This window comes from Ochotona princeps, chromosome 26, assembly GCF_030435755.1.
Source record: "Ochotona princeps isolate mOchPri1 chromosome 26, mOchPri1.hap1, whole genome shotgun sequence".
Classification (NCBI taxonomy): domain Eukaryota; kingdom Metazoa; phylum Chordata; class Mammalia; order Lagomorpha; family Ochotonidae; genus Ochotona; species Ochotona princeps.
In genome coordinates, this window is record NC_080857.1 from 521,111 (window position 1) to 534,114 (window position 13,004).

At 63.9% G+C, this 13,004-nt stretch overlaps 1 protein-coding gene across 1 annotated transcript; it reads right to left on the reverse strand.

Moving 5' to 3' along the window:
- Nucleotides 1-11,021: 11,021 nt before the first annotated feature.
- ZBTB42 (zinc finger and BTB domain containing 42) lies at nucleotides 11,022-12,573 on the reverse strand. Its single transcript, XM_004584507.2, has one exon. The coding sequence runs from the start codon at nucleotides 12,471-12,473 to the stop codon at nucleotides 11,370-11,372; it is 1,104 nt and encodes a 367-aa protein (XP_004584564.2). The 5' UTR covers nucleotides 12,474-12,573; the 3' UTR covers nucleotides 11,022-11,369.
- Nucleotides 12,574-13,004: the final 431 nt, after the last annotated feature.

Below are 13,004 nucleotides of genomic sequence, written 5' to 3' on the forward strand. Positions count from 1 at the left end.
GGAGCTGTGGGGGAGGGAGGGCAGCGGGCGCACTTTGTCCCTTCCCCAGGGGTATAGTCGCTGGGCACTTCCTGCTGCCCGAAGGAGCCTGGGTAGGAATGCTTTCCTCTGCTTGTGCCGGGTTCCTTCCAGAATGCTGAGCCGCACCCAGGTGTGCAGCTGCCAGCTCCTAAGATCCCAGGTGCCCACAGCGGCCGCCTGGCAGGACCCAACCAGGAGCTCCCAGCTTTGCCGGGTTTCCCAAGGAATCTCCAAGGGCCCTTCAAATGAGGAGGAGGGGAGTTAGGAGTGACTGGATAAAGACCAAGAAAGGGTAAGGACCAGCCCCTCCTCCGCACCCCTCCCTGTCCCTCCTCGAATTGACAGTGTGAGGTAACAGCTTGAGAGAACAGACAGTGCACAGTGAGTAATCCGAAGGCACTGGGACCCACCAAGGACTCCGGAGGACTCGGGCAGGGCACCCAAAAGCAGTTCACCTCGGGCCGGGTGGCGTGGTCTAGCGACTAGAGTCCTTGCCTTGAACGCACTGGGATCCCATATGGGCTCCGGTTCTAATCCCGGCAGCTCCACTTCCCATCCAGCTCCCTGTTTGTGGCCTGGGAAAGCGCTGAGGACAGCCCAAAGCCTTGGGACCCTGCACCCATGTGGGAGACCCGGAAGAGGTTCCAGGTTCCCGGCTTCGGATCGGCGCAGCACTGGCCATTGCGGCTCACTTGGGGAGTGAATCATCGGACGGAAGATCTTCCTCTCTGTTTCTCCTTCTCTCTGTATATCTGACTTTGTAATAAAAATAAATAAATAAAAACAAACAAACAAAAAACCAAAATATTTAAAAAAAAAAAAAAAAGCAGTTCACCTCTCCCAGGGCATCCCACCCAGTGCCTCACATCCCAGAGCTGCCACAGCCTCTCGGTGAGGGCCTGGGCACCCTATGTGGTGTGGTTAAGGGGTCTTCCTTAGGGCTGGCAGGGACGTGACCCGGAGGCCTTCAGGCTTGAGCCCAGGGGACACGTGGTGGGGAGGCAGGGCCTTCCCTCCCTCACAGAGCCATTCTCCTAAACCCTGGACTCAGCAGCCTTGGGGGATCTGGGGCCACCGGCTGACAGTAGTTGCCATCCCCCATCTATCTGCACCCCACACTCTGAGGACCTCACGGCAGCCTGGCACACAAGGCAGTGTCCTGTCCTCCAGGAGCAGGGACAGGGACCCCTCAGGAGCTTCACCTGGGGGTGGAGCTTCAGCGCTGGCCATCTTCCCTTCAGTGACCAGGAAGGCCCTTAGGCCATGCCCAGGGTTGGCCTTGCTGGGGCCCTCTGGCCTGGGGACTGCTCCACCTTCCGCAAGCCCCACAAGCCCCAACAAGGTCCTGGCTGCCTGTTCCTGTCCCAGAAGTCAGCCTCACGGGAACTCTAAGAACCGTCTACTCAGACAGCCACTGAGACCCTGGGCCGGTGGGGCTGCCCTGTCCTCTGGTACAAGGGCGACAGTGGGAGGGGGGACAGAAGGAGAGAGCCTGAGAACATGGGGGCACAGGAGCACAGGGCTGTGCAGGGTCGGGCTGCTGCTTCCCTGCCCAGCACAGGCAGGTGCAGCCCTGGGAGGAAGAAGGCAAAAACAGGTAGCCCCCTACCTGCCCCCAGGCTCATCCGGCAAGCCTTGCAGGGTTGCCCCCAGGCTTGTCCAGGAGGCCCTGACCATTGCGGTAGGAATGGGCCTGAGGCCCTGTGAACCCCAGGACTCCTGACTGTTGCTGAGCTCTGGGGAGCCTTCCTGAGCAGAGGGACCCTGCCTTTGTTCAGAGCTGCAGCAGCTACCTCATGGCTCCTCGGAAGATGAGACCAGGCCCAGAACCCACAAACTTGTTATTCTTGTTGAGTGAAAGAAGGCAATGAAAAATCCTGCCTGGGGCTGGACGCACCTGGTGTGCGTGGCTCAGCTTTCTGCAGGCCACTCCTCAGCATGGGGGCTCCTGTGGGCGTGTCACCTACCCCTATCCCCAGGCCTGATGCCTGCAACTCCTCTCTGGGGGGGCGGGGGTGGAGAAGATGAAGTGATGTCTCCCTCATCCACATGCGCCCCACTTGCTGGGGTCCAGGGGTCCAGGGCCACTCCTCAGGCTGAAGGTGCTGGGGACAGGCATGGGCAGAGGCACCTGTCACATGGTTGGAGAGCTCATCTCAACCTACGGACTCTGACCCACGTGGGAGACCGTCATGGAGTTCCAGCCTCCTGGCTCCAGCCTCACCAGCCATGACCACTGTGGCTGTTTGGGAAGTGATCCCCTGAATGGAACATCTCTCTTGCTCTTTCCTTCTCTTTCAAATAAATGAAACAGGAATGTGAGAAATGGGCCGCTGCAGGCGCCTGATGCCCTCCAGCAGATGACAGTGCGCCACCTGAGTGTTTGCTGGGCACCAAGTTTCACATTGGCTGGACTCCTCAAAGGACAACGGACAGAGCTGGGCCAATCAGGCGCTTTTTCTGGGTCTCCCACGTGGGTGCAGGGCCCCAAGGCTTTGGACCATCCTCTACTGCCTTCCCAGGCCACAAGCAGGAAGCCGGACGGGAAGTGGAGCAGCTCAGACATAGGGGACCCCAGCACATGCAGGCAAGGACTTCAGCCACTAGGCCACCACGCCAGGCCTGAATCTAGATATGAGGCTATTTATTCTTTTTTTTTCTTTTTTTTTTTTTTAGGAAGTAAGATACATAGAGAGGAGGAGGAGAGAGAGGAAGAGCTTCTGTCCGATGATTCACTCCCCAAATGGACGCAATGACTGGAGCTGTACTCGAATCCAAAGCCAGGAACCAGAGCCCCTTCTGGGTCTCCCACACCGTGCAGGGTCCCAGGACTTTGGACTGTCCTCGACTGCCCTCCCAGGGCACAAGCAGAGAGCTATATGGGAAGCAGGGCTACTGGGATTAGAACCGGCGCTCATATGGGATCCCAGTGCATTCAAGGTGAGGACTTTAGCCACTAGGCCACCACGCCAGGCCTGAATCTACAGATTCTTAAACAGACAGTTGCACAGGGGCCTGGCCATCGAGAGTGAGAATGGGTGCCAGGCCTTGTGCAAGCCAACCTCCCGCAGAGAGAAGCCCAACCACCGATCTGGGCCACTGGTCAGACCCTGTGGGTCCCGCGTCTTGGGGCATAGCCAGGGGAGGAAGGGTCCCACAGGCAAATGAGGTGGGGAGAGCCTGTGGGCTCTCTCTGATGGAGAGGGGCAGGCAAAGGAGCTGCTGGGGTCGGGGGAGGTGCAGGAGGCTGGCCTGGGATGGGAAGAGGAGCAGCCTTCATGGCGTGCACAGGACTGTAGAGTCCAGTTCTGCGAAGCCCCATGGGCAGCCACAGCCCTACAGCTAAGGAGCCAGTCCTGGGGGGTGGGAGGCAGGGCAGTGCGGAATTCTAGCCATGAAGGGACACCCTGGTCTGGGCACATGGAAAGCAGGCCCAGCAAGGCCGGACACCTGGCTAGCCACTCCACCACCCAGTGCCTACCAAGTGAAGAGTGGCCCAGGTTCACTATGTCAAAATCCTGCCACTGAGTGTGGGTGCCCAGCTGTGCCCTGATGCCTGAGTGACAGTAAGTGTCCCAGGGCCCAGAAGTGCAGACTCCTACTCCATGTGCGATGCCCTGGTAACTCAGGATAGCCAGGAGAGAAGAGGATGGACAGAAAGAGGGCCCTGGGCTGGCAGAGGAAGGGTGGGGCTCACGACCCTAATCCCGGGCAAGGGGCGAGGTTCTGCCATGGTGAGCACCATTGTGTGCCAGCCCTGTGGGCATCTCACCACATGCACCTACCAGGGTGCCCGTGTGCTGCCTCTTGGGAGGATGTGGACTTGGGGGCCAACACCCCAATGTAGCATAAAGGCAGACGGATGGACAAGGGCCCCTGCAGGAACCCAGCCTGGGAGGGGCAGCTGGGGAGAGGGGCTCCGCTCGGGGACACAGCATGTGGGGAAAGGGGCAGGAGCTTGAGGACAGTCACCATGCACAAGGCAGGCAGTATTGTTTTTTATTTGTTTTGTAAGATGGACAGGGGCCCAGTGCAATGGCTCAGTGGCTAAATCCTTACCTTGCAAGCGCCAGTATCCCATATGGGCATCAGTTCTAATCCTGGTGGCCCAGCTTCCCATCCAGCTCCCTGCTTGTGGCCTGGGAAAGCAGTCGAGGACGTCCCAAAGTCTTGGGATCCTGCACCTGTGTGGGAGACCTGGAAGAGGCTCCTGGCTCCTGACTTCGAACTGGCTCAGCTCTGGCCGTTGCAGCCACTTGGGGAATGAATCATTGGATGGAAGATCTTCCTCTCTGTCTCTCCTCCTGTCTGTACATCTGCCTTTCCAATAAAAATAAATAAATCTTTACAAAGAAGGATGGTGGACAGAGTGCTTCCGTCCTCTGGCTCACTCCTCAAATGGCTGCAGCACGCATGCTGAACCAGGCGCCCACGCAGTCTCCCCTGTGGGTGGGGGCCCAAGCACTGGACTGTTGGGTGCCTGAGCAGGAGCTGGGCCAAGCAGCAGGGACCTGAGCCAGTAGCCTGGGCACAATCTCAGAGGCCCCATAAAGGCACAGGGACGTGCACTGGCCCTGCCAGGAGCTGGCCCTGTGGTGGTGGAATGGGGAAGCTTGGCACTATGTGGGTCCTCAGAAGGCCTTCCTCCTGGGTGGCCACAAGCATGAGCAGCAGCTGTGTTCCTCTGGTGGGGCTGGCCCTGGACCCACATGCCCGGCAGCCAGGCTGGTCCCACTCAGGTTCGCAGGCTGTGGGAGCCTTGTGGCAGCCCCAGGCAGGTGGTGGTGCTGGCTCCTGTCCGGGCCTGCAGACGTGGGCTGAGCCCCTTCTGGCCTGGGGATCTATGTCCACCCAGGTCCACCCAGGCGCTGGGGCATACTGCCGCTGAGGGCTACCTCCCAGTGGTTCCAGGGAGTCAGGAGGGCAGACGCCAGCACAGCCAGTGGTGGGGACAGTGACAATGTGCGGAGTAGTGGTACCACTAGGCATCTGGCTTGGTTTTCTGGGCAGGGTGAATGCCTGCCCTCTGAGCCTGCGCCCCCCAGCCAGGCGGGGCAAGGGGACTCCGCTGCTGTTTGGCTGCGGGGGGGGGGGGGAGTGGGGGGGGGAACTGTGCACACCCAGGGAGAGCACCACCAGGTGGCACGTGTGGGGGAGCCTGAGCCCTGCTGCTCAGGTGGGTGAGTCATCCACCTGTGTGTGCCTCGCCCACCCATCCACCTGTCTGCATGGGTCCTGGCTCACTAGCCACACCTGGACTCAGTGGATCTGGGCAGGGGCGGGGTGGCATCAGCCACTGGGACTCAAAGCGCCTGCAGGTTGTCCCCCCATCCCCCCCCCACAGGAGCCGCCCTGCCCAGAGGCAAGAGGGGAGACACTTCTGGTCCAGCGTGTCTTCAGGAATGCAGTGTGGTCGGTGTCCTCAGAGGAAAGCGCCATGCCCTGGCCCAGCTCTCAGGCCAGTTAGCACCTGAGGCATTGAGCTCTAGTCTCCATTCACAGGGGCCTCCTGGACATTCCAAGCAGGGACAGGCCACAGGTAGGGACGTGCCCAGCACCCCTGTTCCTGGCTGTGATGTGTCCCTGACCATAGGGACAGGTCAGACTCCCTGGTGCCACGCGGTCTCCAGGGGCACTCGGGCCCCGGTACTCCTGTGTCTGGGGTCACTGGGGCCCAGGGGGTCCTGCTGCAAGCACAGAGCACACTCCCAACAGTGTAGCTGTGGTGGCCCCTGGGAGCCCAGCACAGCCGCGGGAGTGGGCAGGAGGGGGCTGCCCAGGCCTGCTCACCCCTGCCTGGTCCGGCCCCTCCACGGTCAGCGATCTGGGGAGCAACCCAGAGGAAGCAGGCACTGTCTCTCTCTGCCTTTCATATAAATAATTCTAAAACAAGCAACCTGCTTGGTGGAAAACAGAAGGTACGGAGACGGACAGGAGGGCACAGCCCCAGCTCTGGCCGGTCGCGTCCTGACCCGCTCCTGACCGCCGACGGACGGGCTCAGCGGTCACTCATCCATCCTCCGTGGAGGCAGAGGGAGGACACAAGCCTGGTGTCCTGCAGCAGAACCCCACAGGCGTGTTCCTCCACGGTAGGAGCCTAGGACGCAGGTCAGCAGCCCAGGCCTTGTGCGCACGGGGCGGCCACCGCCGCGGCGGGCGAGGGAAGGGACCCCAGCCATGCTTCAAGGCTGTGCGGTCCTGGGGCAGGACGTGCAGGCCGCAGGTTCGCTCCCAGCCCGGGGCAGTCCAGCGGGACCCCGTGCCCACGGATGGGCCCGCGCAGCCGGCGGAACCACGCTTGCTTGCAGCCCTCGCTTCCGGACGGACCGCCGACTGCGACACCGAGTGCGGCTCCCGCGGGAGGGGAGGCCGACGGAGTGCGCGTGCGCGGCGCGGCGCTTCCGGGTGTCGGTGGGGTCCGCACGAGGGGCAACGGGCGGAGGCCGAGGGCCGCCCCGAGTGCGTGCAGGCTGGGCCCGGCCGCACCTGCGCCCCTTGGCCAAGCCAGGCGGGGCCTTGCACCCCGAGGCTGCTGGGCTGTCGGCACACACCGGCTCGGTCACAGCCTCCTGCGTGGGGCTGAGGCCACGTGCTGCCGCCATGAGTGGACACGCCTCCGGAGGATTCCGAACGGCGGTGTGTCTGGGGTGTCTTTTATTTACGTGAAGAACAGAGGGATTCCATGCATCCCGCGGGTGCACCTGCCGGAGCACAGGTGTGCCAGGTCAAGCCAGCTGGCAGTGCGGGTGCACTGGTCAGACAGGAAGGGGCACAAGGCACTGCGTCCGAAGATCCAGGCAGCCGGAGTGAGGGGGTGGTCCGCAGGCCTGGCAGTGGGAGAGGAGTGGGGGAAGGATGGGGGCCGTCTTCCCTCACTCTGGGCCGAGCCCCGCCCAGGACATGAGTCTGCAGGCCTCACACACTTTGTCCATTTACTTGGTCCATGACTGGGGAGCATCCTGCCTCAGCGTTGGCTGTTGTGACCACTGCCAAGGGCACCGCGGGCGCCCTCTCCGGGCGCTGGAGGGCCTGTCGTGTGGACCCTGCTTTGCAGTGAGGTACACTGAAGTTAGTACAGTCCTGAATCCCCCACGTAGTGACCTTCTGGCCTGGGAAGCCCTGGAGATGACAGGCTCCTGGTGCCCACCAGAGAGGGCTGGTCTCTGGGGACAGGGACAGTGCCCTCGTGCAGCTTTGCAAGTGGACGGCTGGAATGGGCAGCCCAGCAAGGCTGCAAGAAGTGCCAGTCCTGGTGCCCAGGCCAGGGCTTGCCGCTCACCATGGAGGCCCTCGCGCTGGCTGACGGGGCGAGGCCACTCAGGTGCTTGGCTGGCAGCAACCTCCTCAGTGTCCCTGATCAGCAAGTGTCCCTGGCCGAGGTTGTCATTTTCTGAGAAGGCCCTTGTCGTTTCCCATGTATTTACCTGTTTGTGTCTGAGAGAGGCAGAGAGAAATCCTAGCAGCTGGGGCTGGGCGAGGCAGAGGCTGGGAACCTGGAGCTCCCTCCAGTACCCCGCGTGGGTGGCCGGAGCAAATCAGATGTGGGTATCCTAACACCAGCTGACCCCCTGGCCCTCTGCAGCTCCCTGACGCTGTCCCCTGGCTTTCCCACCACCAGCATGGTGGGATCCCCGGCCCAGCAGCCTCACTGGGATGAAGCCCCTGTGTACAGATCCACCTTCCTCCTCTTGCAGCAGTGGGAGTGCGGTGGGTCTACTGTCCCACGGTGACCTAGGGACAGGTGGCATGTAACCCTGGTTGTTAAGGCCTTGCCAGGAGGCTGGTGCTGTGGGCTGAAGCACTGCATCTCCTGTGGGCACTGCTCGCGGCCTGCCTGTCCCACTTCCCACCCAGCTCCCCGCTGAGGTGTCTGGGGAAGCAGAGGGAGAGCCACCCACGTGGGAGTTTCCGGCTCCCCACTTAACCTGGCCCAGCTCTCGGCCTTTTGGGGAGTGAATCAGTGGATAGAAGCACTCTCTCTCCCCTTGTCTGTCACTCTTTCAAATAAATAAATAAATAAATAAATAAATAAATAAATCTTAGCGATGGCGAGCTCCTCTACCCTACACCAGAGAGGGCTGTGTGCCAGGCCCTGGTCCATGACCCCCTCGGGTCACAGGGAAGGCAACTATGGGGGAAGCCTGGCCCAGCCCTGGCCGCTGTGGGCATCTGGGGGCACAGCAGACAGGAGAGCTCCACATCTCAGGCAGTGGGGCTCTGGGGCTGATCAGGGAGTGAGGGGAGGACAGCCAGGCCGGGGGTGGCCTTGGAGAAGGGGCAATGGGAGGTATGGCTGTGAGCACTGACAGGGCTGGCTGGCATGGGTGACACTGTCCTGGTGCCCACTGCATGCCCAGGATGGAGCTAGGGTGGACAGAGGGACCAGATCCCTGCAGCCAGAGCCTGCAGCGAGTGAGGGGGCAGCGCCGGGGACAGGAGAGGGAACAAAATGGCTGCTCTGGCTTGGTGGGCAGGGCATCTCTGTGCCCATTCCTGTTGGCAACCACAGGGTGGCCACAGGGTCTGCAGAAGGGCAGGTGGCAAGGGACCTCTGATTGCCCGGAGTCCAGGCCCTGGTGGGTCCACTGAGGGCAGAGGAGAAGGCAAAAGGGAGAGACACTGCCCCACAGCCACAGCCTCTGAGAAAAGAGCCCGAGGCCGAGCCCAGGAGCCAGTGGCTTTGACAGCCCGCAGGGTCCAGTCTGGGAAGGGTTCCAGCCTCATTCCCCAACTTCCTGAAGGCTCTGTTCAGACCTGGGGCTGGGTGGGGAGGGGGAGCCCCCAGGCCCAGCACCTTGTGCCCACCTACAGACCTTCCCAAAGGGTCTGGCGACAGTTATGCCTGTCTCCTCCCCCACACCATGTGGGTGTATGGTCGTGTTTGTGGACACAGGCAGCCTGTTCCAGCGCTGTGCGCCAGGGTCTAGGCCAGCTGTCACGCAGGAGCACTGTTCCTTTTCCCAGTTGGGGTTGGGGGGCAGGGGAGGCACCCCATGAACTGGAAGGCTGCAGAGGAGCAAATAACATCTCTTGCACCCCCAGCCTCAACGAGAAGGGGGTGAAGCTCTGGGGCCAGGGTCAGCTTCCAGGGACTTCTTCCACAAAGGGGACGGGCCAGAGGCGACGGGGGAGTTGCTGTGGGTGGGGACAAGGTTTGGTGACAATGAGGCTGAGGGGGAGGCTGTGGTGCCCAGGGCAGAGCCTGGTGTCGGCTCTGCACCCCTTCTGTCCCAAAGCCCTATAGGTTGCAAACACATGACCCCAGGCAAAGGTTGGGGGTCACTGGCTGTGGTGGGGGAGCAGCATGCCAGGTGTGTGTGGGGCGAGAGGAAGGCAGGCTCTGGGGACTCTTGGATCACCCCCAACAACTGTGCTCTGCAGCTCCCCCTGGGCCCCTGCCCAGGGCATCCCCGGCCTGGGGTCTGCCCCCTGCAGTCCACTGAGAGCGCCCTGGTGTGGGCAGCCCTTCTGACCCTGTTCTGCCAGGATCCAGGGCGCTGTGCACTGACAGGACTACATTTATACAAGGGAGGAAGTCCCGGCCTCACACTCCCCAGGCAAGGGCCGGCTGCAGCCCCACTCCTGGGCTGCCCCAGGCACGGGATCCATTGAGCTGGCAGACTTCCCTGTGAGACAGTGGCCTCGGTACAGCTCAGTGGGAGGCTGGCTGCGATGTGGGCAGCAGCCTTGGGAGCCAGGGACCTAGGGGAGCTCTCAGGTTGCAGCTCTGGGGGTCCTCCAGCAGGTCCAGCCCCTTCCTGTCTTGAGGAGGGAGCTGACCCTGCTTCCCATCAGCAGGGTGCTTCGTCCCGGCTGGGAGGCAGCCGAGGGCTCCTCCAGAGGCCAAGAGCCCATGGAGGGTCACCCCAGCCACCTGCTCAGCTCCAGCCCCAGGCTGGGGTAGAAATGGATAAAGAAAGGGGGAGAGGCTGGGAGGAGGACCCACAGTTGGGATTTGTGGGGCCAGTTCCTGCACCTCTGAGCCAGCACAGTGGGGAGTACCTGAGGCGGTGAGGCTGGCAGCTTTGAGCCAGCCCAGGCTGCCTGCCACAGGAGAGCAAGCAGGGCCCCTTGGGAAAGGCAGCTGAGCTGGACCAGCCAGGGGGCTCTTCGCCCCCCCCCCCCCAGTGCCTCCAGGAGGCCGGGCACATAGACCCGCTCTGACCATTCTGCCCCAGCTCCTTGACAGTGACTGAGTCCAGCTTGGGGAGCCCGGGCTGTGCCCAGGGTGGTGCAGGGCCCTGGTGCGCTCTGGGCTGCAGCTGGTGCAGGCCCCCGAGCCCTGCATGTCACCTAGGGGTGCTAGAGCCTGGAGGGGCCACCTACCCTTCCCTGCAGACTCACCTGGCAGAACAATAAACGGGGACACTGTTGTCAGCATTGATCCAGACCTCAGGTAACAGCCCAGGCCATGGGAGTGGGGGTCTGTGGTGGGGGTCTGCCACCTGTTTCTCCTCTCCCTCCCGACCCTGACTGGCAGCTGGGGCTCCCCCTCCAGTGCCGCTGGAGGCCACCTGCAGGTGAGGCAGGAACGCTGCTCATGCAGGTGTCCTCCATGGGGACAGGCGGCCCTGCATACACTGCATGTGGTAAACAGGATCCCAGGACACCACTGCCCACAGGACAGTGCCCCCACGGTCAGCCCCTCAGCCCTGCCACCAACAAGGCCATTCCGTGTTCACTGAGGGGACTCTCAGGATGCCACAGTCCTGGCCCACCCACTGCCATAATAGATGTGTGGAGCCACTCGTGAAGACCCCACTTCTCTGGCTCCCCCAAGGTTACGGGTGCTAGGGACTGCTCGTGGCTGAGGCCCGTCATCCCACCCAGTCACACTGCCCCTGGGGCTGCACAGCCTGTGGATAGCTCCCTTGTCCTAGCTGTGCCTCCAGGGATACCATCTGTGCCCAGCCGGCCCCCCTGCTGATACTCACTCTCGGCCCCCTCCCCCTGCAGCCCCAGCCAACCAGGAAGGGGCTCCTGCTGACAGACCAGGGAGTGCCCACCAGGAACACATGCCAGCCACCTCCCTGCCCTGGGTCGGGTGCCCGAGGATGCGCCCTCAGGTGCCAGAGCAGACAGGGAAAGTTCTTGCAGGGGACCCCAGCCAGGGCGGTCTGAGGACTTGGCTTGCAGGGGCTGGGAGCAGGACAGAGCTGGCACCGCCAGGCTGTGCTGGGGGACAGAGCAGAGGAGCCAGCCTGGGGTGAGAGGCCAGGGTTAGGGTTAGGGAGGAAGGTCGGAGCCCCAGATGGCGGCTCCCATAGGCTTCACCTCTGGAGCCCCCCACCCTCGCGCCAGGGTTCTCCCGCCAGCCCTCCCCCGGCCCCAGAGCCCCAGGAACTGCATCACCCCAGCAGGGATTTGAGGAGGCCGCTGTGGAACTTGCGCACGTGGCGGTACAGGTCCCCTGACTGTGTGAAGCGGCGCTGGCACCAGCGGCAGGAGTGAGGCTTCTCGCGCGTGTGCACCACAGCGTGTCGGCTCAGGTTGTGCGAGTACTGGAAGCTCTTGCCGCACTGCACGCAGGTGTAGGGCTTCTCCCCCGAGTGGGTCCGCTCGTGCCTCTTGAGCGTGTAGGCGCACGAGAAGGTCTTGCTGCACTGCGGGCACGTGGGTGCCGCTCCGCGGGCTGGGAGCCGGGCGCGGACGCCGTCTCGCTCACGGAAGTGGGCGCTGAGGTGCAGCTGCAGCACGCGGGCGCTGGGCAGCAGCTGGCAGCACAGTGGACACATGCAGAGGTGCCCTTCCTGGCTGCCAGGGCTCCTGATGTTCTGCTCCTGGCGGTGGGCGCCGCTGGCGGCGGGCGCGCCCTGGGCTGCAGGAGCAGCTGAGGGCCGCCGGGGGCTGCCAGGAGTCCCGGGACAGCCGCCGTCCTGCTGCTCACGCAGCGACACCAGCTCATCCTTCACCAGCGACTGGGCCCCCGGCGGGCGGCTGGGCCCCTGCCTCGCGTCAGACTTCAGCGACAGGTCCAGGGCCCCGTCAGGTGGTCCCGGGGCCTGCCAGCGGCAAGGCAGCGGTGCTGGCGGTGGGAGGGTGGCCTGGACCCTTGGAGCGGCGGGCAGGGGGCGCGGCGGCTGCGGGTCCAGTTCCCGCAGCCTGTCCTTGCAGACGGCGACCACGTCCTGCATGTGCAGGTAGCTGGCGGCGGCGAGCACGTCCTCCACGGGCAGGCGGCGCAGGTCCAGGCGGCCCTCGTACATAAAGTCGAGCAGCCGGCCGAAGGCGGCGGCCGTGACGATGTCGCGGTCCAGCCGCACCGTGTCGCGGCCGCCCGCCGGCTGGTCCCTGTAGCAGAGGTGGAAGTACACGCTGCAGGCGGCCAGCACGGCGCGGTGCGCGGGGAAGCGCGCCTCGCCCACCTGCACGGTACAGTCGCACAGGAAGCCCAGCTCGCGCTGCCGCCTCAGGCGGGCCAGCAGCCGCGCGCCGTGCCCGGGGAACTCCATGCAGCCCCGCCGGCATCGCCCGGCGAGACGGCGCGGGGAGGCGCTGCGCGGCCGCGCGCCCGGGCCGCCCTTTGCACCTGCCCCGAGCAGGACAAACTCCACCGAAAGTCAGCAGAGAAGCCTCGCGCCGCGGAGGGCGGCCCCCATTTATGGCAGCGCCGCGGGGCGCGGCCGGCGGGGCGGGCGCAGCCGGGAGCCCGCCCCTTTGTGCTCACCCCGGGCCCCAGCCCCTCTCCCGCCATCGCCTGCCCGCGCAGCGCGCCCTCCCGGGTGCGGCCCCGCGGGGAGGACGCGGGCGCCGGGCGGGGCGCGCTGCCACTTGGCGGGCCGGTGCTCGCTCCGCCCCGCGTCGCGAGAGCGAAACTCGGGGTGGGCCGGCCCGGGGTGGCGGGGCTGGGGTAAGAGGGGGTGCGGGACACGGGGAGGCGATCTAGCGATGTTTTCCGCCTCTGCCTCCGCCCTTCCTGTGCAGCCCCAATCCGAGGTCCTGATTGCCTCCAAGGGGCTCTCCCAAGCTGGGCTTGGTGGCCC